Source organism: Gymnoscopelus braueri (assembly GCF_963280865.1).
Source record: "Gymnoscopelus braueri genome assembly, chromosome: 17".
In the NCBI taxonomy this organism is placed as follows: Eukaryota; Metazoa; Chordata; class Actinopteri; order Myctophiformes; family Myctophidae; genus Gymnoscopelus; species Gymnoscopelus braueri.
Genome location: NC_137617.1, coordinates 2,288,354 through 2,314,380, shown reverse-complemented (window position 1 = coordinate 2,314,380; position 26,027 = coordinate 2,288,354). Strand labels below are relative to the sequence as shown.

At 41.6% G+C, this 26,027-nt stretch overlaps 1 protein-coding gene across 2 annotated transcripts in view; it reads right to left on the bottom strand.

Annotated features, from left to right (window-relative positions):
* dnmbp (dynamin binding protein) overlaps positions 1-26,027 on the bottom strand; it is a 116,159-nt gene that overhangs the window by 7,081 nt on the left and 83,051 nt on the right. For both annotated transcript variants that reach the window (XM_080454512.1, XM_080454513.1), the window contains 9 exons: positions 13,484-13,719; positions 11,797-11,896; positions 10,792-10,939; positions 7,072-7,089; positions 5,339-5,538; positions 3,628-3,758; positions 3,013-3,117; positions 2,452-2,580; positions 1,543-1,875 (listed from right to left, as the gene is read on the bottom strand). In XM_080454512.1, coding sequence (XP_080310638.1) covers positions 1,543-1,875; positions 2,452-2,580; positions 3,013-3,117; positions 3,628-3,758; positions 5,339-5,538; positions 7,072-7,089; positions 10,792-10,939; positions 11,797-11,896; positions 13,484-13,719 — 1,400 coding nt within the window. The remainder of the gene's footprint in view (positions 1-1,542; positions 1,876-2,451; positions 2,581-3,012; positions 3,118-3,627; positions 3,759-5,338; positions 5,539-7,071; positions 7,090-10,791; positions 10,940-11,796; positions 11,897-13,483; positions 13,720-26,027) is intronic.

The window sequence follows — 26,027 nt, the reverse complement described above, 5'->3', positions numbered from 1 at the left end:
TTTTATACTGTGTGAAAAACCGTGACTTTCCCTATTCTGGCCGAAAATGACCGCGGGAAAAAAATGAGAACCGGAAACGGAATCTGCGTCATGAAACCGGAACCCAATGAGTCTGAAGGAGTCAGGAAGCGAAAGTGATCATGAAAAATAAACAGAATAGCGCGACAACAGTCAAAAGTAAAAACTCGGGATTTCTCGTGCTGGCAGGGAGGGGACTCGGGAAAAACTCGGGATATCTCGGGGCGTGGCACTGAGAGAGTTAAGACACATTTCGTTGATCCTGCAGCTTTGTACATCTGCACATGGTCACTTTGCACATTTGGGTTTTGATCCGTTATGTATCAGAAATTGACTGCATAAGGAAACGCTGCTATTTATGATAAGTCACTGTGCCTGTCTAAGACAAGTCCCTAAGTATTAGGGTCCTATAACTGTACATACATATATTATCTTGTTATTATTGTCTTCCATTTTATTTTCTTGCTTAATATTTTATTTTCTTCGTTATATGTAGCACAATCTTCAATCAACAACATTTTGCTGCTTGTACCTGTATAAGTCAGTAACAAATGAAACTTCTTTAATCTAAGACTGGAGAATTTATTTTTGAAGCATATTTTACTCATTCAATCCTGCTCCTTCACAAAGTGCCGCCATGCTACAAAACCTAATTCCAACCCCAACCCCAACCTCTAAATATATCTAATCCTAACATTGAATGTTTTCCTATTTTCCTTTAAACATAGAACAACCACTTCTCTTGAAAGTGTCTGAGTGTACGCACACGCGTGCACGTACACTCACACACAGAGGTTTGTATTGCTATACTTGTGAGGACATCAACATTTTTGGACAGCAATTTATTTTATGAATGCTATTTTTTATATATTTTTAACTCTAATTCCAACCCCTACACCTAACCTCTAAATGTCTGCTCCATGTCGGCGCTCATCTCCCAGATAAAGAGAACGCCTACCTCCGTTTAGGTCAAAACTAGGCCTTTTTTTTAACCGTTCCTTTTTTCTCTTCTGTATGTACCCTTTTGGTAATGTTTATATGTGCTCTTTTTGTAATGTTGCTTGTTTTCTGTATGGGGACTACGGACGGAAATCAGCATTCTTACTAAATCCGGCGTATTTACAGTACATTGTATGTGTGGTGTTCATTAATATGTGCTGCAACTCCCAAATTATAAAGAAATAATCCTAACCTGCACCTTTTCCTAATTCTAAACCCTTCTCTAAAAAAATATTTCTAACCATGAAACAACATATTTCTCTCATATTTCTCTACGTCCATTTCTCAAATTCTACTATAATTGTGGGGACATTTGGTCCTCACAAGCAGCGATGTAAAGTAACTAAGTACATTAAATACTTTTGTACTTTTACTCAAGTACATTTTTAATTCCGGACTTTTACTTGTAACAGAGTATTTCTACATTGAGTATTGATACTAAGTTAAAAAAAAACTTTTTACACCACTGCTCACAAGTATAGTAATACAAACACACACACACACACACACGGTACAGTACGGTACCTGCAGCAGGGGCTGCAGCTCCCCCAGCGTGCGCTTCATGAAGTCCTTCTGGGCCTGGGCGAAGGCCCGCACGCAGCCGGTGAACAGCTCCTCGGCGGCCGTATGGAACTTGGGCAGCTCGTCGAGCAGCTGGGCGTTCAGGGCCTCGTAGTTGTTCCGCGTGGCCTGCAGCTCGTCCTGGACGCGGCGGTCCTTGAGCCGCTCGGCACGCTCCTTGCAGCTGTCGTAGTCCAGCAGCTTGTCGAAGCGCTTCTGGACGAGCTTGTGCGGCCCGGCGAACATGAGCAGCAGCTGGGTGAGCGGGCTGATGACCAGCGTCTCCGTGCGCTCCTTCTGCTCAGGGGGAAGGGGGGGGGGAGAGGAGAGACGTGGGAGTTAAGGGAGGTGCTTTTTTTTTGTCAGTGTAGTCCATGGGTTCTCAAAGTTTGGGGGACCCCCAGGGGGGTTTGGGGGGGGGTTACAAGGGGGTCCCCAGCTAAATTTGTTATCATCATTTTAACAACTTTAACCATATTTTATGTTTTGGCTATTTTTTTAAATGTTTGAAAAATATCAAAAATGTTTGGAAAAGTTTTAATAATTTTGATCATTTTTTGGCCCAAGCAAAATCTTCTCAGATGGGGGTCAATTACATATAAATTTGGGGGTTCTTGAGATGAAAAGGTTTCTGAGATACTGGTGTAGTCAACTCAAGCAAACACTTCATGACACTGGAGGAGTTATTTTAACTAGGAATGTATTATATTCAGTACAATTTATGGCACACTGTACATGCATACAGATGTATTCATCTCATCTGTCACACTGTACAAAATGTACACCAACAAGCACACAACAGAACCTGCTTAAACCGAAGCAACATCAGGTAGTAGTTAGTTATAAGCAGAACGAAAGAAAGAAAAGTCGTACAAATTGTGTGAACTGCTTGTCGCTGATGGAGCGGTGGGCTCTCTGGAAGCGCTCCGGGTCGAAGGGGCTTCTCTCCGAGTAGATGTCACAGAAACTGATGGCAGCCAGCACCTTCACTGACGCAGACTCCTACACAAACACACATCACAATGATAATAAATACAGTGTGCTAGAGTGTGTGTGTGTGTGTGTGTGTGTGTGTGTGTGTACATATCATACTATACTTAAAAGCAATTCCAAAAACAGTATTGTAGTGGCAACAACCAGTACTATTCTAGGTCATCTCTGATATCTTTGCCAATGTCTGGAAAAGACATTTATGAATCAATCTCCAGTTATGAACAATGGACAATAATGGACAATTTAATCACCTGCTCTTAAATCTCTCTACCACACCATGTAATTGCTTTTAAATGTTCTGTTATGGTTTTATTTTTGCTGTTTCTGTGTTTTATATCTGTATGTGCCTAGATTTTTTTGTGTATGTAATCTCGACAGCATTGCAAATGAGGGCAAACCTCAATGCTCTTTTCGAGAATAAATCAAATGGTTTTCACATACCCTGATGTGTTGCAGGTACATAGAAATGTCCCTGATGAAAGACTTGATCAATCTCTCTTGCAGCCTGAACCTCTTCTCAGTTTCATCAAACGCCTCGTCTTTGATCTGAAGATTAAAAAAAAGAGAAAACGATCAGACACTATATACATACATTCAGGGAGGTCCCATTAAGATCTGAGGCCTAAAATGTCTATAAATGTCTTCTAAGCAGTTTTCTGATCAAACTTTTTCATGTCAAAGACCCCCAAAATTATATGTATCTAGCCGCCAACCCCCCATCTCAAAATATGTTGTTCCAGGGACCTCCCAGAAGCAAATATTTGAATTAAACATGTTCGCTGGCTCCCAGGTTGCCAAATCATGTGCGTGAAACAAGCGCAGTGTTGCCACATCCGTGAAACAGGTGGACCATGACGCACTTTGGCTGCTCATATCCCCCGACGGGTATGGTCTAGTTTTCATAATTTTTCAAAAAAAAGCAGATCTACAAGCTTACAGTATATATCTGCTATTTTTGAGTAGCCATAGTATAAAATGACGCTTTCCCGGTTTTAATGGGTTAATTATATACATGTGGATTGCAAAAACTGCAAGAAGCCAAAAGTTGTACTGCACCTGAGGAGAGATTCCGGTCAGGTGTTTGAGGTGGCTGCTGACTCGGTTGGACTTCTTGATGATGGAGTGCATGCTCAGCTTGGAGATCTTCTCTATCAGCGTGTCCTCGTCCCCTTTCCTGTACTTCACCACTGCGGACAGTAGAGGGAGATCGTGAGTCAGGGGAGCCGATGACAGACCGTGACACACTGAACCAGCTTGCAGAGAGTATTAAAACTCCTTATAAGACATAACGGAGAGCGCTTTGAATCCACGTGATAAACAGAAACCCATTAACATCCAGACACTAACCTTAGCACGCGCACACACTACACATACACCTACATGAAGGTGCACACACACACACAACACACAGTGGAACGCTTCACTGTGTGTACGTGTACACATTCTGTGTTCATTCTGTATATTTCACACATACTGTATATCCTGCACACATCCTAGTCGTAATTATGGACAGATTTTGCTGTCCAAAAGTGCTGCACCGATTTGAGCTTGTAGATCTGCTATTTTTGAAAAAGTCTTGAAAATGTGTGCAAATCTTTGAATATACTAAAACTACATTTTTAACTCAAATCTTTGCTTCTGGGGGGTCCCTGGAACAAAACGTTTTCATGTCAAGGACACCCAAAATTCTATGTATTTGGCTGCGGACCCCCTATCTCAAAATATGTTGTTCCAGGGACCCCCCTCCCCCCCATGCAGGAGCAAAGATTTGAGTTAAACATTTTCCCTTTTAAAAAAAAATATATAGGCCTATTCAAAGATTTGCACAAATTTTCAATTTTTTCAAAAATAGCAGATCTATAAGCTTGTAACGTGGCACTTGGTGCCGCGCTATACGCTTGTATATCTGCTATTCTTGAATAGCCTAAGTATAACAATAATGGTTAAAGTGGTTACACAGATGCGTTTGCGGTCTTAATGGGTTAAACTTCAGTTGGACTTTAGGATCTGGGTCTGCACACAGTCCATTTTAGTTTGTCATTTGTTTGAGTTTTGTGGGGGAAAGGGACAACAGCGTGGGATGTGTGGTCATTGATTGCATTACAAAACGAGGACAGTTTACAAGCTCTGCAAGATGAGGCAACATTATGCAGGTAATACTACTGATCTGGTTGCACGCCTGAGCCGATATAACACTAACGATGACACACATGCTCTGAAGTCAGTGGCAACGTTAAACTCAGGTGTTGATAAAACTAAACTTTTTTTAGTACTGCAATTGGCTAACGGGAGGGACCTATGACTCAGACATAACCCCGTCACGATGACTCAGACATAACTCTGTCGCATGCTCCTATTTGGCCATATACTGATGACATCGGGGCTCTCCATATATGGGCATAAAAGGGACATGGAATGACAGATACAGAAATCTCCATATCGTCTCTCTCATGTGTCCAAAACTGTTACTTTTCAGGATTCAAATTAAAAAAATATCAAAAGTAGCAGATCTACAAGCTCGAAACGCGCCGCTTCACGTCGCGTTTCGAGCTTGTAGATCTGCTACTTTTGATGCTTTTGTGTGATGCTGTAGTTAGAATATGGAGATAAGAGGTTTCTGCCTAACAGCAACGGCATCGGTCGGATCGGCGGTGCGACGTAAGTGTGAGTCAATATGTGCCGTCTAAGAGAGAAATGTGAAAATGTGCCCAAAACTATGGACAGCCAGGTTGTAAAGTGGTTATGTTTTGCAGTGAGGCGTACGTACCCAGGTCCTTCCTGCGCTTGAACTCGTTGATGTTGACGTTGATCTCCTTGACGGCCTGCAGGGCCAGGGTGAGCTGGAGCCGGTCGTGGTGGCTCTCTGGTGTGGCTCCCAGGAGCTCCATCATCAGCAGAGGATACCGCATCACCCGCTGCACCGGCTTGATCAGGAACGAACCCAGGTTGATGTAGTTAGTCTTCCCCCTGGACGGAGGGAGGGAGAGAGAGAGAGAGAAGCAGGTGTTAAGTTTAGGGAAAGGAACAGAGAGCGTGAAAGAGAGGGCATGACAAACAGATTGAGAGAGAGACGGGAAAAAAAGAGCTTGAGAGAAAGAAACCAGTTAGAAACCTTAGGGCTGCGACTATCGATTATCTTCTTAGCGATTACTCTATTGATTACTTTTTAGACTACCTGAATAATTGACAAGCACATTTTCTTTGATAAGTTGTTACATTTATATCGAATCAATGCAAAACAATTCTAATAGATTTAGTATTTTTCTTTTTCACAATTGAGTAAATCAATTAGTCTGATTAACCACTTAAGCCCTATTACCCCAAATCAATTATATGTATTCAAATAATCTATTCTTTTTTATAAATCGATTACAATATGATTAGTTCAATTAAATGTTTCTTCAAGCTTTTCTACTTCATGAGGACCCCAATTGAAACAAGCCATTGGGCTTTTTGGGGCTTTTCAATCCTATTTAGTTGGCCGTATTTTGGCCTAAATACTAAATAAAGTATTCAATCAATCAAAACTCAGCTCCTCTCTACTGGCTGTTGGTACCATGAACTTCATGTTCCACTGCAGATAAAACCTGTTCAGTTTAACATCCCCATCCCTCTGTGTAGGAGAGCTTTAAAGTTAACTGTCTGGAAACTATTCACTCGTACAGTCCAACACAAACTGTTTTCTGGTCACATTTTAGGCAAGAAATAGGCCATGCAGTTGCTCAATATCGATTCATTTCACAAAAGAAAACGATACATTTGAAAATAGTACTGATTTGCTTAGTTCTAATGCAATCTGGAGAGCTGAGCAGCTCTATTAACAACACTCATGATTGATCTGATTGAAAATGTGAATTCCACTATGAATTGAGTACAAAAGGATCCCATTTGAAACAAGCCATTAGGCTTTCATGGGCTTTTTAATCCTACTTAACTGACCTTGTATTTAAAGTGTACTTTCATGTGCTTTTTTTTCCTGCAAACTTAAATTTGATCATTGTTAGCTGATAAGGGCTGTTCAGACAGAAATAACTACACTCATGTGTTTACAGTAAACTTTTAAGTATTAAACGTTACTAGAAATCATTAAAGTATCAATGTTTACTGTAGTGTTAAAGTTTACATATGTGCCGTATGTTGCTGTTGCTGCATAGCTCCACTAGATGGCATTAGGAACAACCTTTTCTCTCCATCCACAGTAATGAAGGACCTGGATTGAAGGGAGTTTGGTTGATAATCAGGTCACATACATCACACATGCACACATGCAGACACAAACAAACAACCCACACATTTATTACAGCAGAGACTGGCGTCCGAGACAGAGAAATGGAACCAGCGCGCCTCGCCGACAGTCACTCACTCAAATAGATGTTAGCTTAAACACACACATGCGTTGCATACACACACATCATTTAGGCAGGGTTAGTGAGCCATAGCATGCGGTCGCGTGACTTTCAAGCAGGAAAGCCCACGGCGTCGGTCCTTAAGGAAACTTACCACTCTCGGTACACAGCCCTGTGCAAGGAAGGAAACAGAGGATAAAGAAAAAACAACAGACGTTATAACTTAAGCCTGTGACCTGACTGTTCACCGTTCATCATCACAAAGAACGTTCTGTACTTCAAACGCCAACAAAAAACTTCACCTTTTGACTTGGACATTAAAAAAATACCCAGTACTTTAAACTTGTACCAGAAATCTATCCTCACTTGCATTAACCACTTAAGCCCTATACAGTACCAGGTTCTCAAACATTTTCATGTCAAGGACCCCCAAATTGACACTTATTAGCCCATTTGAAAAAAAATGCCAGGGACCCCCATAACAGAAGATTTGTACAGCTCTAGCAGTGATTCTCAACCATTTTAATACGGACCCCCATTTAATGGCATTTCTATCCCCGGGATCCCCAACTTATATTGTAAAATCAATGTTAATTTAACTCTGAGAGTGTACAAATGGAACCAAATGGACCCGTTATCCATCTGGTTCCATTTGTACACTCTCAAAGTTACACACCCATAAGGGTCCATTTGGTTCCTAACTATCCATCATTTAGCTGTGGACCGCCTGGAACTCCCTCAAGGACCCCTGGGGGTCCCCGGACCCCACTTTGAGAACCAATGCAGTATACTATATACTTCATTGTACGGCAAATAGGAGATCTACAAGCTTACAACTCCTCACAATGTGATGCATTGTGAGCTTGTAGAGCTGCTATTCTTGCCATTTTTGCTATTTGGACATTTTGAAAATGTTTGAAAACTTTCACCTATAATGACATGGCCCAAAATAGGGCCGCCAGGCTGAAAGTGGTTCAAAGGCAAAATGTGGTCTGGGGGTGCTTTGTGTGCTTGTTAAAGATGCATATTGCCCATACACAAACAAACCCTCAGGTGGGACATCAACTAAAGCCAAAAGAATGCGGTCAGAGCCTCCGTAGAGTTAATAAAACTCTGTGGTAACAGGGACCACTGTGGTTTCCTTTTGTGAGAAATGTCGAGGAAATTATCAGCACTAGTCACACTTTGGGCAATATCTGGAATGTCTTTGTCTTGCAAAGCGGGCTTGAACAACACACATCTCATGTACATTTACAAGACAAAGACATGTAAACAAGTTCAAAGGATTTAGAGGAAATTCGACGACTGTAATCAACTCCACAGCGACAAGGTGTGTTCCGTTAGCTAAGTCGGTGTTAAGGTGTCTTTTGTCTGCAGTTTTGCTCTTAGAACCAGAACTTGTTTGTTACTCCTTCGTGTTTATCAAAGCCTCATGTTTATCTTCAAACAAAATGCTGGAGGACTGTACTTTACATCCAACTGGATGACAACACGCTGCCCTTAAGCTCAACATGCCTCAAGTCACTCTCAGTTGAGACTGAGAGACAGTGAAACCAAACAGGTTCGACCAGGTAGAGCGCATTCTTTGACTGCCGCACGTTACATCAACACCAGATGACAGGCAACCATGACCAAGTGTCACTGTGGTGTGTGTGTGTGTGTGTGTGTGTGTGTGTGTGTGTGTGTGTGTGTGTGTGTGTGTGTGTGTGTGTGTGTGTGTGTGTGTGTGCTTTGAAGGGAAAAGTGAAATGTCCACTTCAGTCAGAAAAGGTCGCTACTTTTAGAATATGCATATGTTGTTTATCTAACTCAATTGGCCAGAGCTGTGGCCCTCATTTATCAACGCAGCGTATAAACCGGCTTATATTTTTCCATATATTCGGCGTACACCAACGTCAAAGTCACATTTATCAACGGATCCTACACAGCCAATCCTGGCGTACATCAGGTCGGAGCTTTGATAAATCTCACGTCTGAAAACGAGCGTCATTTAAATAACACGCCCTTAAATATTCTCAAAACGCCCCGATTTTACGACATGAAGAAGAATCAGAATACGACCAAAGACATCAAAAGCCAATAAGAAAGAGTTTCCCCCGATCGCCTCGCCTCGCTGCCTGTCAAGTCACACACACACGCACACGCACACGCCTCACCTCTCTCTCTCTCTCTCTCTCTCACTCACACACACACACACACACACACACACACACACGCCCAACTGTGTCTTTCATGTAATCCGTAGCGGTACAATCTTTGTCACTTAGGCTTGTAGCCTACATGAATGACATATTATGATACCAATCACATCGCCATGAATGGAATACGTTTGTATATTAATTTATTTAACCCATACCGAGCAGTGCACAAGCAGTCATGTAGGATATTCCCCGTGAGACTCGGACGGGCGGCAGTGATTCCGCCACGTTAATAAGAGATTGGAGCGTCGGGTTTATATCCTTAACCCAGCCAGGTTGTAGACTTCGTAACTCTCTATGACATAACTCCATAACATAGGACAAGTTACTGTAAGTTTGTACACCTCACTGTCCATGAAAAGATCGTCGGCAGTCCCGACCGCGGGACTCCCGAGTCCCGACGCAAAAGCGCTCGTATATTTTGAAAATAGCAGATCTACAAGCTCACAACGCGTCGCGATGCGACCCGTTTTTGAGCTTGCAGATCTGCTATTTTAAAATAGCCAATGCAACTGAATGACTGTTAAAGCAGTTTGTTTAAATTACTTTATAAAATGTTATATTTTCACAGGGATTAATTATTAGTGTGTAGATATACATTTAGGAGTGGATTATGTGTCCAGATGCCTGTCAGACAGTCAGACAATGCTGCTCCGCAGGTCTAGAATGGAATAAACGGGCGCAGCCAACGTCAACAACTGGTCTCGACCAGACGTGAGATCTCAGTGTACGGTAGGATGAAGCCCACGTCAGGATATATTGATAAATGCCGAAAGGTGCGGTGATCTCGCTCTACGCCCATTATTTGGGCTGCACCGCGTTGATAAATGAGGGCCACTGTATCTGTTAGCCAGAACTATTGACTCTGTTAACCAGAGTTAAGGTCACTTCAACAGTAGACAGGTGTGTTCTTCCTAGGATCAAACTTCAGAGCTTTCAGTTAAGGGCTGGTCTCTCTAGCCTCCATGGCACCCTGCCATTTAATATAAAACCACTCCACAACTGCCAGCTTATCACTTAAACACAAGTCCAAAGTTTACCACACACTTTTTAGAAAAAGATCAGAAGCATGTATCACAAGTGAACAAGTTTCAACCATGTGTCCAAAAACAAAACAAACTGTAAATCCTAAAGCATTGGTTCTCAGGGTCCTTAAGGGAGTTCCAGCTAAATGATGGATAGTTAGGAACCAAATGGACCCTTATGGGTCGGTAACTCTGAGTGCGCCATTTGTACACTCTCAGAGTTAAATTAACATTGATTTTACAATATAAATTGGGGTCCAAGAGATAGAAATGGGGGTCCGTAGCCTAATGTATGTCAAACCGGGGGTCCTTGAAATTAAAATGGTTGAGCATCACTGCTAGAGACGTAAAAATCTTCTCTTATGGGGGTCCCTGGCATATCTTTTCAAATGGGGTCCGTGGGTTAAGGGTCCTTGACATGAAAACGTTTCAGAACCACTGTCCTAAAGCATGTCATTCCAGTTAATGTGTAACCTCACAAAAAACGTGTAAACACTTTTTTTGTTAGAAGACATTGTTAATTAATTATTATCATGCTTTCAAACACTTCACACACGCATGCCGTGTCTCGCTGCTCGTTAAGAGACGAGGTCTTTTTCAATTCAGTCTACCGTGTACTACGGCGTTCAGAGCCACGTCTCGTTAAGTCACCTGAGTTTCTCCAGACACTCCAGAATCACGCTTTGGATGCTGTCGTCCTTCTCGTAGATTTCCAGGAGGGAGGTGGCTTCGTCGTGATTCTGACAGTAGATCCTGTACACCTCCTCCAGCTCCGACTTGAAATCCAGGAACACCTTGCCTGAAGAGGACAGAAAGAAAAGAGATTTTAAATACAGTTAAAACCACTTAAAGGGATAGTTCACCCAAAAAACTACTGTTTTTCAAATTTAAAGACCAGTGGACCGGTAGGCAGCAGTTCCGGTAGGAGACACAAAGGAGACTCTTTGTGTCTCCTACCGGAACCGCTGCCAGTCATCAAATTATTGGCTTAGGAATGTGACAAAAACGAAAAAATATCCACAAATTCAAGTCTCCATGGAGTGACTAATCGATAGGAAAAAAAATTCTTTTTGGGGGTGAACTATCCCTTTAAAAAGGTGCTGTAAGTGATATTCGATGGTTAAAACAAAAGGTTTTATAAGCTCGTCTCTCCAGGTCTTTAGTAAGCAGAAAATACATTTTCAGGTGGGTCAATGAGGAGAGAGAACCCATTTATCAAGTAATTTTGTAATGCTCCAAATCTGCATTTCTGCATGTGCATCGCTTCCAAGTTCACTTGTTTATCCTGTACCCTGTATGAGTTCTCTCTCATGATTGGATAAAATTGGTATCCTGATCTGAAACTTTATTTTCAGTTTACTAAAGAGCTGGAGAGATGGTGAGACCCCTGTTACTGAACAAAAACTCTATAGCAATGACTACTATCAGAATACAGAGCAATTTAACACTCTTTTAACAACAAAAAAATGTAACCCTATTTTTTTTTTTAATGAAAAGTTTAGCTATGTTTTATTCGACATGCCCAAAAGAGAGACGCAAGGGTCAAGGGGGGACATTTTCAGATGGGGGGTCCGTGGCCAAATTCATATAATTTTGGGGGTCCATGGCACGAAGGTTTCAGGTCTTAATGGGTTAAATGAAGACAGGGCTGGTTACCAATGGAGTCGGTGTCCTGCAGTGTCCTGTAGAGCCGTTGGGACAGGTCAATGACAGAGCTGAGGTTCCCGAAGAGACCTTCATAGTCCACGTTCTGTACCTTTAAGACAGACAGACAAACAAGTGTTAAGACATTATTGTGTTCACTGTCAACACCCAAGGCATTCTCATTTTAGTCTTCATTAAAACAAATATTTGGGCACTGGGGTTTGTCACTGCGGATAAAAGCGCCATGAAAATATTTATTTTAATGAGTCAAGATTTTACATTTGCAATAATGAGTTGGTTTGGTAACCTCAGCATGTTAACCACTTCAAGACCTCCAGTATATAAGTCTTCACGCAACGAATAGCGTAAAAAGACAATCTACAAGCTCACAACATGTCTGCTATTACAATTATAATGATTAACACAATTAAACATTTTTGCCTGTAATTACATGGCCAAAATAAGGATGCCAGGGTTAATGTGGTTAATACAAACAGACTGGGGAAATGTGTGAAACTTTGCCAAAAGACCATTGGCACCAACTTGAATGATCTCAGCCATGGTTGTCTTAAAGAGACAGTTCAACCCAAAACATTTTTTTTTCTATCGATTAGTCACCCCATGGAGACTTGAATTCATGGATATTTAGCGGTTCCAGTAGGAGAAACAAAGGAGACTCTTTATTAGCTTAGGAATGCGACAAAAACAAAAAAATATCCATGAATTCAAGTCTCCATCGGGTGACTAATCCATAGAAAAAAAAGTTTTAGGGGTGAACTATCCCTTTAAAAACACTTTTTTATTCCCAAGCTTTTAATCCAGTTTGAGTTTTTCTTTTATTTTATGAGTTTTATGAGCTGCTGTTTCATGAGCTTATTTGTATTTTATTTATTTATGATTCTCTCTGGTTCATTGTGTTTCTTATACTCTTATTTGTGTCTCTTCGACATTTTCTGTAAAGCACTTTGGTCAACTCTGTTGTTTTTAAATGTGCTCTATACATAAAGTTGGATTGGATTGGATGGTTATCAAGTCAGAGCCACTCCGAGGGCAAAGGTCATTCTGGCAGACCCTCCGACACCTTATCCCATACATGGGCAACTGGCGGTCATGGGGGGGCCACATGCGGCCCCCCCCCTTCACTTAATGTGGCCCGCAGGTTAATATCGGAATACTGATGATATATCATTGATTTCAGCTGTTACAATTCCAAACATGCAAACATGACCCACCTTAATTACTTCAGTCTATATTAGTAGCTTATGCATTTTGAGCTTGTAGATCGGCTATTTTTGCTACTTTTGGGTGACATTCAGCATTCATTTACGAAAAAAGAAAAAAATACAGAGATAAGGCCCTGCTCTATCCACAGAGAGTTTCACGTCCAGGAGGAGGTCCACCTCCTGCCATCAGAGAGGAGGTACACGTTATTCTTAGGGCCAAAAATAACACAGATCTGAGCTGTACAGATTGGACTGATGGACTTGTAGATCTGCTATTTTCAAAGATTTTATACATTTGAAAACTTGTGAAATGGGACATGGCCGATCTAAAAAAATAAAATAATAGCCGATCTACAAAGCTCACAAACGCGTCACATTCGCGACACGTTGCAAGCTTTGTAGATCTGCTATTTTCACCTACTGGGCACCACTCTAGGGTTCATAATGGTTAAATGAGGTGTTCCCCTCACGCTCACCTGTTTGCGCTGCAGAGGCAGAATGATCTCCTTCACACACATCTGCAGGTCCTTGATGTAGTCCTTCTCCGTCTGCAGCAGCTCTTCGATGACCTTCAGCCTCTTCTCCTGCATGCGCAGCTCGGGGTCCTCCGTCACGTTGCCGGACGCACCGGTGCTGCTGGTGGTGATGGGAGGCATGCTGGACTCGGGGCCGGACTCCAAGGCTTTGGGCTGGGAGGACAGCAGCGTCAGCTCTGCAAAACACAGGGAGAAGAAACATTTTGTAACTATGATAAATAATAGTAATGTGGTTCCCACTCCTTTCGAGGTATTCGACGCCGTCACCTTTGCATATGACCCATACTAAGTATCCTGTGGCTATGGGGGGCAACGCCCGGGAAGCAGTTAAGGCAGTGCTTGCCCCAAAATGATATGTATTTGGCAGACCCCCATCTCAAAATATGTTGTTCCAGGGACACCCCCCAGAAGCACAGATTTGAGTTACAAATGTGCACAAGATTTGGACAGATTTTCACGATTTAAAAAAAATAGCAGATCTACAAGCTCATAGCACAGAACTCTGTGCCGCGCTATGAGCTTGTATATCTGCTATATCTGCTATGGACCCCACTTTGAGAACCAATTAGTTAAGGGGTTAAGTGTCTTGCTCAGGGACAGTTCCACATGATAAGACCGGGGACGAAATTTTGAAAGAATGGTGTTTAAATGAGCCACGCTGGCCCATCTTTTGCAAGTAATTAGTACAAATATTCTTCAATTTGCAACAAAAAAACTAAACAAAAAGGTTGTTGCAACTGTATTGGAGAGTGAACTTGACGATTGACGAGAATCGTCAACAATTTCCATGAAACTATGAAGCAGCGTATATCTATAAATCCCAGAAATCTCTGTATGTGTGTATGTGCATCTGTCCTTTGCATTATCTAGAGAACCGTCCAACCAATCGCCTTCACATTTATGTGCGTTGCTGATGCCCCATGGGAGCGGAGGTTCCCGGTGTGGTCGGACCAGCGGCTTCCCAGAAGCGACATGTGCCACAATTAGAGGCCGTGTCAACGGAAAAGACACAAATGCATGAGAAATCGCACTGTGTGTCGCGCACGAATGACACGGCATGAATGAACCGGTACTGCTATCATAGCACATACAGTACTACCCACTGACAACACTAGTATTAAGCCTTTAAGACCGGGTACGCATCCGTGTCATTTTTGATTTCTTTGGCTATTCAAAAATAGCAGGTCTACAAGCAGATGTATGAGCTTGTAGACCAGTTATTTTTGAAAAATCGTGAACATTTTGTGCAAATCTTTGAATAAATAGATTTTTTAAAGCGAACATTTGTAACTCAAATCTTTGCTTCTAGGGGTCCCTGAAACAATATATTTTGATATGGGGGTCCGCGGCCAAATACGTATCATTTTGGGGGTCCTTGGCATGAAAAAGTCTGAGCACTACTGATATAAAAACGTAAGTATTTTCAGAAAACTGTTAGGATTTAGAAGACATTTGTGGAATGGGTCTCAGTTCTTCATGGGTTAATACATATAAATAAAATAACTGAGCTAAAACGTAACTAAGAAAAACAAAACGGTAGAACTTCAACTGAACATGGGAAACAGAAGGAGAAAAAACATGAGAGAGAGAGAAAGTTCCCATCCCATCGCTGTTTATCCAAACCACAAACTACTAGTCCTGACATCCCGCCCCCAAACATCCACTCCTCTCTCCTCTGCCTTTGATGTGTGTGTGTGTGTGTGTGTGTGTGTGTGTGTGTGTGTGTGTGTGTGTGTGTGTGTGTGTGTGTGTGTGTGTGTGTGTGTGTGTGTGTGTGTGTGTGTGTGTGTGTGTGTGTGTGTGTGTGTGTGTGTGTGTGTGTGTGTGTGTGTGTGTGTGTGTGTGTGTGTGTGTGTGTGTGTGTGTGCGCGTGTGTGTGCACGCACGCTGTGGCTCGGAGCAGGGCCGCTTATCTGGGCTGCCAGGGACTGGAGGGAGAGCCCGGGTGTTTCTTAACGCGCCGCTGCCTCGTATCAATGGTGACTGAAACGTGGAGGGTCGACTCGGGAGCCCTTTTGTCTCTCGTCACAATGGACTGTGACAGCAACTAGAGACATATGGACCCCCTGAGACAGGGGAGAGGAGAGAGAGAGGGATGCCTAATTTATGCTCCGTTGTAACGACGTCGTAAATTGGCTATTTTTCCGCGTGCAACACTGTTGTATGATGAAGTGTAAATCAGGCTTGAGAGACAAAGAGAGAGAGACAGGAGGGGTAGAGACCAGTGGTGGAAAAAGTACTCAAATGTTTTACTTAAGTCAAAGTATCAATACTGCGATGCAGAAGTGCTCCGTTACAAATAAAAGGCCGGAATTCAAAATGTACTTGAGTAAAAGTACAAAAGTATTGGTATCAAAATGCACTTAAAGTACCAAAAGTAAAAGTACTAAAATGTTTGAAAATAGCAGATCTACAAGCTCACAACGTGTCGCGATGCGACGTGTTGTGAGCTTGTAGATCTGCTATTTTCAAATAGCCTAGGTATAAAATAGAGCTAAAGTGGTTGATGTATGTTTTATAATGTAATATATTTATATCTGCTAAGTAACTAGTAACTAAAGTACAATATTTGCCTCTGAGATGTAGAAGTAAAAGTATAGACAATTGGAAATAACATACATACATACAATAATACAGTAAACTAAAAGTACCTCAAAATTGTACTTAAGTACAGTACTTGAGTAAATGTGAGTAGTTACTTTACACCACTCGTAGAGACGGTGTACCACCTCACATTATAAGAAGAACTGAGCGGAATAAAGAGCAGTGACTGTCGTCTGGTCAACTGAATGATGTCTGCACTGTTTAGTCATGATACTGTAGTGCTTAATCCATTCATTTCGGGAACCCATCTACAAATGTCTTCGGAAAAACCTATGTTGCTATATCAGTGGTTCTCAAACTTTTTCAGGTCAAGGACCCCTAAAATGATATGTATTTGGCCGCCGAGCCCCATCAAAATATGTTGTTCCAGGGACCCCCCCAGAAGCAAAGATTTGAGTTAGAAACGTTGTTTCCAAAAATATTATGTATTCAAAGATTTGTCAAAAAATAGCAGATCTACAAGCTCGTAGCGCGGCACTCGGTGCCACGCTACGAGCTTGTAGATCTGCTATTTTTTAATAGCCAAAGTATAAGATAAGGGTTATAGCTCAAATCTAAAATGACACACAGATGCATTCCCGGATTGAATGGGTTAAAGACACTGACAGACGGAGAGACGTCAAAACAACCGGGGATTTGAACCCGGGGGTCTCCCGCGTGGGAGACCAGACATCTATGGTCAGTCAAGAGGGAATCCCAGCTTGGCCTGGAGAGATATTAGTAAATGGTGCATTTATATAGCGCCTTTATCTAAAGCGCTTTACACACACGAGGGAATCCCTGCTTGGTCTAGAGAGATATTAGTAAATGGTGCATTTATATAGCGCCTTTATCTAAAGCGCTTTACACACACACACACACACACACACACACACAAGGGAATCCCTGATTGGTCTGGAGAGATATTAGTAAATGGTGCATTAATATAGAGTACAGAAGTCCTATATTTGTATCCGTGTCCTCTTTTTGTAACGTGTCTGAGCTGAGCTGTTTGTCTGTTTTGTCTTGTTTTGTCTTTGTCTAAAATGTAAAAAATCTATACAAATACTATTGAGAAAAAAAAAAGAAGTCCTGACGTCACTCGTTCATCCCCTGGGTCGCGGAAGTAATTTCTCTATGGAGAATAACATTGGGTCATCTTAGAATCGTCTCATATAAGAATGGTGGTCCAAAAATAAACAAACAGTCCCGGCGATATTGTCAGGGAGGTGGCTCTGTATCGTTTATGATAGTCAGTCACTCATATTTGATACAGTCCGTTTCTGGCGAAAATGTTACTAATTCTGCGTTTTCTCACCGTCAGTTGATGCTTCATATCCATATGAGTAAAACCGCCGGGGTCATTTGTTTATTTTTGGAACACGGTTCTTATTCGACGCGATATTAAACACGTCTATGGGAATTCAGAACGGGGGGAAAAAAAACGCGACCCAGGTAGGATGCGTAAATTACGTCAGACTTTGGTGCTCTATGACAAGCAGCAGTGCTGCTACTGTTCCTGTGTCAAGTTTGTGTCATCCAGAAACACAATGCCGGCCAGGCTGATATACAGACCACTATTTGACTTTTTGGACATCGCGGTATCAAGTTATAGCCTTTGTGTCTCGATTTTTAACCACTTTCAATATCAACTATTTTGGGCATGTAATTATATATATATTTTTGAAAGATTTTGAATAGAGTATAGTAAAATAGATTAAAGTAAAATAAAGTTCACTTTGTGTATTTTCTATGTATTCGTTTGCTGATAACTTAAATACTCTGAAACAGAAACCTTAATCAAAGGAACGTTTTTCAAATGGTTTAGAATTAATGTTGCTCTTTTTGACAAAATATCGATCAAAACATCGGTAATCTCTCCTAGGACTATCCGAAATCGCGATCAGATCTCAAATGCGTCATCGGTGGGACTCTGAAAAGCCACCATAAATAAATGTGTGTGTGTGTGTGTGTGTGTGTGTGTGACAGCTTGGCCATGTGGCTCTGTAAGCACTGCTGCTGGGGGCTCAGATTTACTGCCTTGGTGCTGGTGACTTACTGTAGGGTGACATCACCCACAGCTCCTTCAACAGATGCTGTCACTGGCTAATGACATTAATTGTGCTTAACTGCAATTTGCTCCACAGACCCCCCCCCCACACCGCACGCACATGCACACACACACACACACACAGAGGGATGTAATCGACCATAGTTGACACCTTGTGTAAATTAGATGTATTCATTCATATATTCACTGCCTGGCAATATGCATGCACTGTAGTACAGCAATAGATGTTATTATTAAATGTATTGATTGATATTCATTCAGAAATCCAGTGCAGGTGTCTAGGGGCCAGCAGAAGTATTCCATTTGATCTTTATTCTTGTTTACCTTGGTTTGGTTCTTGACTCTTACTTATCTCTTATTTGTCATACTTCGTATGGCTTTGTATTACAAACGCCAAAAATAGCAGATCTAAACATGTGATCAACAAGATCACAGTAAGCTTCAAGATTAAATTGTGCTATTTTTGAAAATTGTGGGGGGAGAAAATGTGGAAAATATTGGACATTTTGAAAACGTTAAATGTCCGCCTGTAATGCCATGTCCACAGGAGGGACTCCAGGTTGACAGACAGTGGTTAAGGGATCAGGACAGAGTCTGTCATTGTGATCCTCTGTCCACACCTTATGATGATAGAAGGCTTCTATCATCATTACCTCACCCCACCCACCTCACCCAACCCAAATAAACATCTTCCATGTGACTCAGATAAGACCCAGAGACATGTCCTTATCTCCGTCTCTGTTTTACCAGCAGCCATGGAGCCGTATCTTATAAAACAAATGCATCCTGTAACAGTTATAATAAGGGTGCAACAGTTTATTGAACTAATTGGTTTTAATTGAGATAGAGAAAAAAGAAATATATATATATATTTAAAAAATAAAATACATTTTGAAATTTCTTTTTTTCCCCAAAGTCTATTTGAATAAATTATAAAATAGATCTACAAGCTCCCAAATGTGCTATTGTTTCGCTATTGTGCAACAGCGTTGTATAGCAAATCATAAAATAGTAAGTGATTAATCAGACTAATTGATTTAGTCAATCATAGAAAATCTCCACCACACACATGAGAACACAGACCAGTGTTTAGTTGTTCAACTGATGAACGCACAAGAGACAGAGATATTTAAAACAATAGACTCCCCATGCTTAATTGGCACCAATCCTGTCATTCCCACGCATCGGGTGCATCCACCACACACACACACACACATCCATACATCATATGCTCCACTTCACATACATAAACTACGGAGATATTTTCAGCATCAAAAACAAAAACAATAACCAGATTCTGACCCACTTCTCTAGATTGGAATTCTTTTGTTCCTCGCGGCATAATCAAGAGGCGCACATTCACACACAAAATGTGCATATCACACACACACACACACACACACACACACACACACACACACACACACACACACACACACACACACACACACACACACACACACACACACACACACACACACACACACACACACACACACACACACACACACACACACACACACACACACACACACACACACACACACACACACACACACACACACACACAATCTATCCATCTATAGTAAATGGTGCATTTATATAGCACCTTTATCCAAAGCGTTTTACATCCACACACAGATGTTGGGGGGGGGGGACCATAAAAGGCAACCAACCTGCTTCTCGGAGCAGTTTAGGGGTTCAGTGTCTTGCTCAAAGACACTACGACAGTAACAGAGAGGGATCGAGACCGGGATCAAACCGGGGACCTTCCGATTCCCAAGCAGCCACTCTACCTCCTGAGCAACTGCCCCCTCGACAATATATTATATAAAGTATATCGTTGCTGTCGGGCAGAAACCTCTTATCTCCATATTTTAAATTAAATAAAATGTTATGCCCTATTTGATCATACTACAGCGTCACACAAAAGCATCAAAAGTAGCAGATTTGCTACTTTTGATGTTTTTGAATTTTTAGATTTTTTTTGTTTTTGAATTTTTAAAATCCTGAAAAGTTTTGGACATATTAGGTTTCCACCCGACAGAGACAAGAGACAAGAGACCCCACACACACACACACACACACACACACACACACACACACACACACACACACACACACACACACACACACACACACACACACACACACACACACACACACACACACACACACACACACACACACACACACACACACACACACACACACACACACACACACACACACACACACACACACACGTTTCGAGCTTGTGGATCTGCTACTTCTGTGTGACGCTGTAGTATGATCAAGTAGGGCGTTCATTTACGAAAAAACACAACAAGTTAAAATACGGAGATAAGAGGCCTCCTATCTTTAGCAACGATATAATAACTAGGCTCAGTTTCTATGTTTATTTGATGTACTATTCCGACACACACACACACACACACACACACCCACTCACACTCACCAGCATGGTATTCAAAAGACAACTCAAAGGGTTTCGTCACAGTAACTAACAGTATGAGTTGGTACAAGGTACGCAGTCTGTGTCACCCACGCCAACAGGAAACAGACTTATAAGAATGCATTCACTATTACTGATACCAACAATTAGTCAGCTTTTCAACCTATTACACTCAACACAAAGGACCGCCCACGAGCAAGGCACTCCTTTCAACCAAGACCTGTCTGTCTGTCTGTCTGTCTGTCTGTCTGTCCATCTGTCTTTGCTGTTCAGCTGATATTTTAACCACATCAACCCTGGCGTCCATATTCTGGTCATGTCATTATATCCGAACCTTTTCAAAATGTTTCATTATTTTTCATAATTTATTTCAAAATGTTTCATAATTTATTTCAAAATCTTTAGAAAATTAGCCGACTCATGAAATAGGGCTTAAGCGGTTAAGGGCAAGACCACTTTGGTAGAGGTTTGGGTTGTGTAGTTACCTTGCCATGATGTAACTCCAAATGTGGACAAGAAACCAAAAATAATTGCTCCATTGATTAGAAATTAATCATTCTAAATAGGCTCCTCATTGACTTACATTGTACGGTGAAACAGCTCTCAAAGTCACAATTTTAGCATGTAAACGAACGTAAACAAAGTTGATTCAGACAATATAGAACATCACCAAACCCAGTACTGTTTTAAAAAAAAATATTTTAGCTATTTTATATTAGGAAGAAAACCCAGACTGGATCATCTTCAAATAGTAAAATGAACAGGAAGTTGACCTTTTTATTAAAAAAACAAACAGTACTGGATGATGTTTTCTATTGTCTGAATCAGCTTTGTTTGTGTTCGTTTACGTGCTAAAAGAGTGACTTTGAGAGCTGTTTCACAGTATAATGTAAGTCATATTTTGAATTTGTTTTTATTTCTTGTCCACCTTTGGACTTACATACGATACGATACGATATCGTTTGGACTTACATCATGGCAAGGTAACCTCTACCAAAGTTGTCTGGCCCTTTAAGAAATGACAAACTAAAAACTACATCATTAGTCAATTATGTGTAGCTTTACATAACATGGTTTTCAATATAGAACTTTCCATAATATGACCAATCTAAGTAACCTGGTGCAAAGTAATGTGATATGACAATCAGGTGTTGTGTGAATGCTGTACAAACAGCGGGGGTCAGATTCCACAGTGACTGTTGTCTGCCAAGCCAAAGATAACAATCTGAGTGTACAGTAGCGCCCATCCAATCACATCATTTCAAGGAGCACACAGCCAATGGGAATATTGGATTGCATCTCTTTTCAAATTAAGAAAAGAACACATACAGTACACTGCAAGTGTCAGTTAGCGTACAGGGTAACTTTGCAGGTACATTTTCAGAAATGTTACAAATATTTCAAAAGTGAGCTTGTAGATCTGCGTATTTATCAGCCGGCTTACTTCATATCATATCGTCTGAAAGATAATCAATATCGGTCAAACACAAATATGCACCCAAGTATACTGGTGACGATGGAGCGAGCACTCACACACACACACAAAGGGGCCAGGGTGGAGTGGAAGTAATAGCTTGTGGCACTGTTTTTATGGGGAGAGAAGAGAACACCCGGTGTTAGGGTGGGTGCTGGTGTTAGGGTGGGTGCTGGGGTGGGTGGGTTGCTGTGTGGGCTTGGGGAGACCCTGAAAACGAGGTTAGGAGTCTTCTGCCTACAATGTTACTTATCAACAGGATGTCAGGAATGGCTGCTGCTCTCCCAATACAAATCACTCACATTTTTAGAGGACATATACAGTACATAGGCTGACAAGACACTTGTGACAAGGGATTGCTTTAGATCAGTGGTTCTCAAACTTTTAATTTCAGGAACCCCCATAACTCTGAGAGTTATGGGGGTTCCTGAAAACGGGTCCATTTGGTTACATTCGTATACTCTCAGAGTTACAGACCTGTAAAGATCCTTTTAGAACCCCCTTAAGGAAGCCTGCGGGGCCCTGAACCCCACTTAGAAAGCCACTGCTTTAGACACAATCATTTCAGCACTCCTGGTTTTCATTTCGGCCGTCTAATTAGTGACTAATTGACACCTGGAGAACCAGGTGAATGCAGCTGACGAGCCAGTTGAACAGAAAACCAGCACAGGAATCACGGGGTCCCTAGGAGTTAAGACCGTCTGCTTTGCATCAGTTTATCAACGCTGACTGCCAGACAGAACCAGAGAATTGCCAAACTAGTGCGCTCCCTGCTCACCAAAGACATCAGAATCAGTCAGAAAACAAACAGGTACAGTAGTTGGGCATTAACCCATTAAGACCGGGAACGCATCTGTATCATTTTAAGATTTCTTTCTGGCTATTAAAAATTTGCAGATATACAAGCTCATAGCGCGGCACCAGTCTATTTTGTATACTGTAGGTGTCAGTCACTATAAGTTAAATGTCTCTATGAACCAAACCTAAGTTCACATCTCACAAACTCAGCTCAAACAAAACACAATGTCTGCCGATACACTCGAAACCTTAAAAATCACAAAAACATGCACAGTGAACAATTCACAGCCTCGTGCACGGGGCGTTCCAGATACACATGAATCAAAACTGGTTCACAGAGGAAGAGGAGAAGCAAGACATAATGGAGAGGAGGTCAAATGTGAACGGGGCTTCAACTCACCCGCGTCTCTCCTTCCATGATGCACCAGAAACAAGACGTTCACACACAACCAGTCATCCTGAGATAGTCCTCACACAGACAAACCCACAAACACTCAACCTCACTCCACTGTCTAACTGCGCTCTCCATTCCACAACCCCAATCACCACGATCATGAATGGGAAGCCACCATGGTTACACACACACACTCTCTCTCACAGACCCCAATGTGGCACATCACAGTGGCACAAGCCAAAACCCGGAGCCGGATTCTGGCTCTGAGGGTAACTTTTTGCTATATCCAGTGGTGGAAAAAGTACTCAAATGTTTTAGTCCGGAATTCAAAATGCACTTGAGTAAAAGTACAAAAGTATTGGCATCAAAATGTACTTAAAGTGCCAAAAGTAAAAGTACTCATTATGCAGAATGTCCCATTTCAGTTTTCAAAATGTATACAACTCTTTTGAAAATATCAGATCTACAAGCTCACAATGTGTCGCATCGTGACGCATTGTGAGCTTGTAGATCTGCTATTTTCAAATGGCCGAAATTGATATAGGGCTGAAGTGGTTACTGTATGTTTTGTAATAATAATCAAAATCTACAAAGTAACTAGTAACTAAAATGTAGTGGAGTAAAAGTACAATATTTGCCTCTGAGATGTACAGTAGTAGAGTAGAAGTAAAAGTACTGAAAATTGGAAATACTCCAGTAAAGTAAAATTCAAACGCAATATATCAAAGCATGTGAATTACTTGAAACTGGCTTTGACATGTGAATACCTTTGCCACAGTGTGGAGCAGTGATTTACTAAATGTCTACCCTTATCATTTGCATGGGTCTAGTTTTATAGCACTAGTTGGCAGAAATGACTGCTGGTTGAATCATTAAGAGTAGACAGTCTAAACATCCACCGAACCACTTACTGACTGTATGTATATATGTTTGAAAACATCTTTGGGAAAACCTTGAACATTTTCACCTATATACACGGCCAAAATAGGTTTAGGAATTATCGTGATAATTAATGTTCTAGTTTTCTTATCCTATTTTGCTAATGAGAATCTAATGAGTGTATTTGTTAAGCTCATGTTTGGCTTCTCACTCTCAGCCCCAGGCCTGAAGAAACCAAACTGCTTGTTTTCTATTCAAAGCGCTGAACAACATTCTAGCAGGTGTTTTCAGTCGCTGTTTACGTCTCTCTGGTCATGTTGAAGCTGGGCGGAGCTATGTTGAACATTTTAAAATGTCACTAAAACCCAAGGGCCAATAAGAATGTGCTAATAAGGTCATTTGTTCCACCCTCAGAGGTACAATAAATCAAACAGGAGTGTGAGGAAGCTGCCACTCAAAGCTGGTTTGTACACGCCCACACAGCCTGAGGAGAGATGTAGAGTGCGTGTGTTCACCCATAGACATATATAGGTAGACGCCTCCTTCGGCTCTGAGGCATGTGTATCTTGGGCGCCATTTTAGCGTAGGAAAGCTGTAGGGAAGCTTCCGCATGTGTCACAGAAGGGGGCGTTCGGTAGGCCAATCAGAGGCAGGTGGGGGCGGGACAACTGATTCTGACAGGTCTTAGAAAAGACGCACTGTGATTGGCCAGTAGTCAACGCGCTGTGAGCGCTGTGATTGGCCAGTAGACACTTTGAGTGTCCGTTTGCCTACGCGAAAATGGCGGCCGCGATACAAGTTGCTCCAACGAACTGCAGAGGCCAATGAGGTATCTAGGTTTCTATATCTATGTGTTCACCTGTGCGAGTGTTCAGAGCCTAAACGACTAGCCTTGTCAGTTGCATTCACACAGCCTTCTAGGCTGCAGCCTTCAAAGGGCGGCACTCCTGAATTGAGGTCAAATTTAGTGCAAGGTTCAAGGTTGTTCTTTATTGTTACATCTTGTGTGCAGGTACATAAGAGTAAAACGTTGTTGTTCAGCTTGTTCAGCTTCCTTCAGACAATGTAGCAGCATAGGTAATAATATTAATAATAATTATTATTATTATTATTAATATTATTATTATAATACTAATAATAGTCTTCTGTAGACGATCAGAGATCTGTACCGGCCAAAATGTCTGGTGACATTCTACAATTCAATGTAGGGGCTAAAACTAAAGCAGTGGGTGTACGGCAGGTTGGTTAGTGGCCGTTCTCAGAGATAAAAACAAATATTATCAAAGAAATTCTATTAAAACAACACATATTCTCACTTGTTTGGGTCCCGGGGTGACATAAAATGTCTCTTTTGGGTCTCAGGAACCACTGGTTTAGACCAGATACATGCCACCAGATGTTTCGGTAGACGGAGATCTTTGGCATCGCAAGACCAATGTGACTTTAGAATAAATTGTTTTTCAAATTTGAAAAACTAATGTCATTGCATATTATTACATTTAGTTTAGTTATCTTCCGTAGTCCAGCAATATCTAGTTTCGATGCTTTGATCACAACAGAAGCGAGAGAGAAAGGTTATTGCATTCTCTCTCTCACACACACACACACACACACACACACACACACACACACACACACACACACACACACACACACACACACACACACACACACACACACACACACACACACACACACACACGTTCCTGTAGTGAGCGTGTACTAAAGGGCTGTGGTAAAGTTTAAAAGTAAAGTACACGCTCCACACAATCACTGCTGTGTTGTGTGTTCTGCTCCAAAGTCCACACACAAGAATGCCCTGTCGCCATG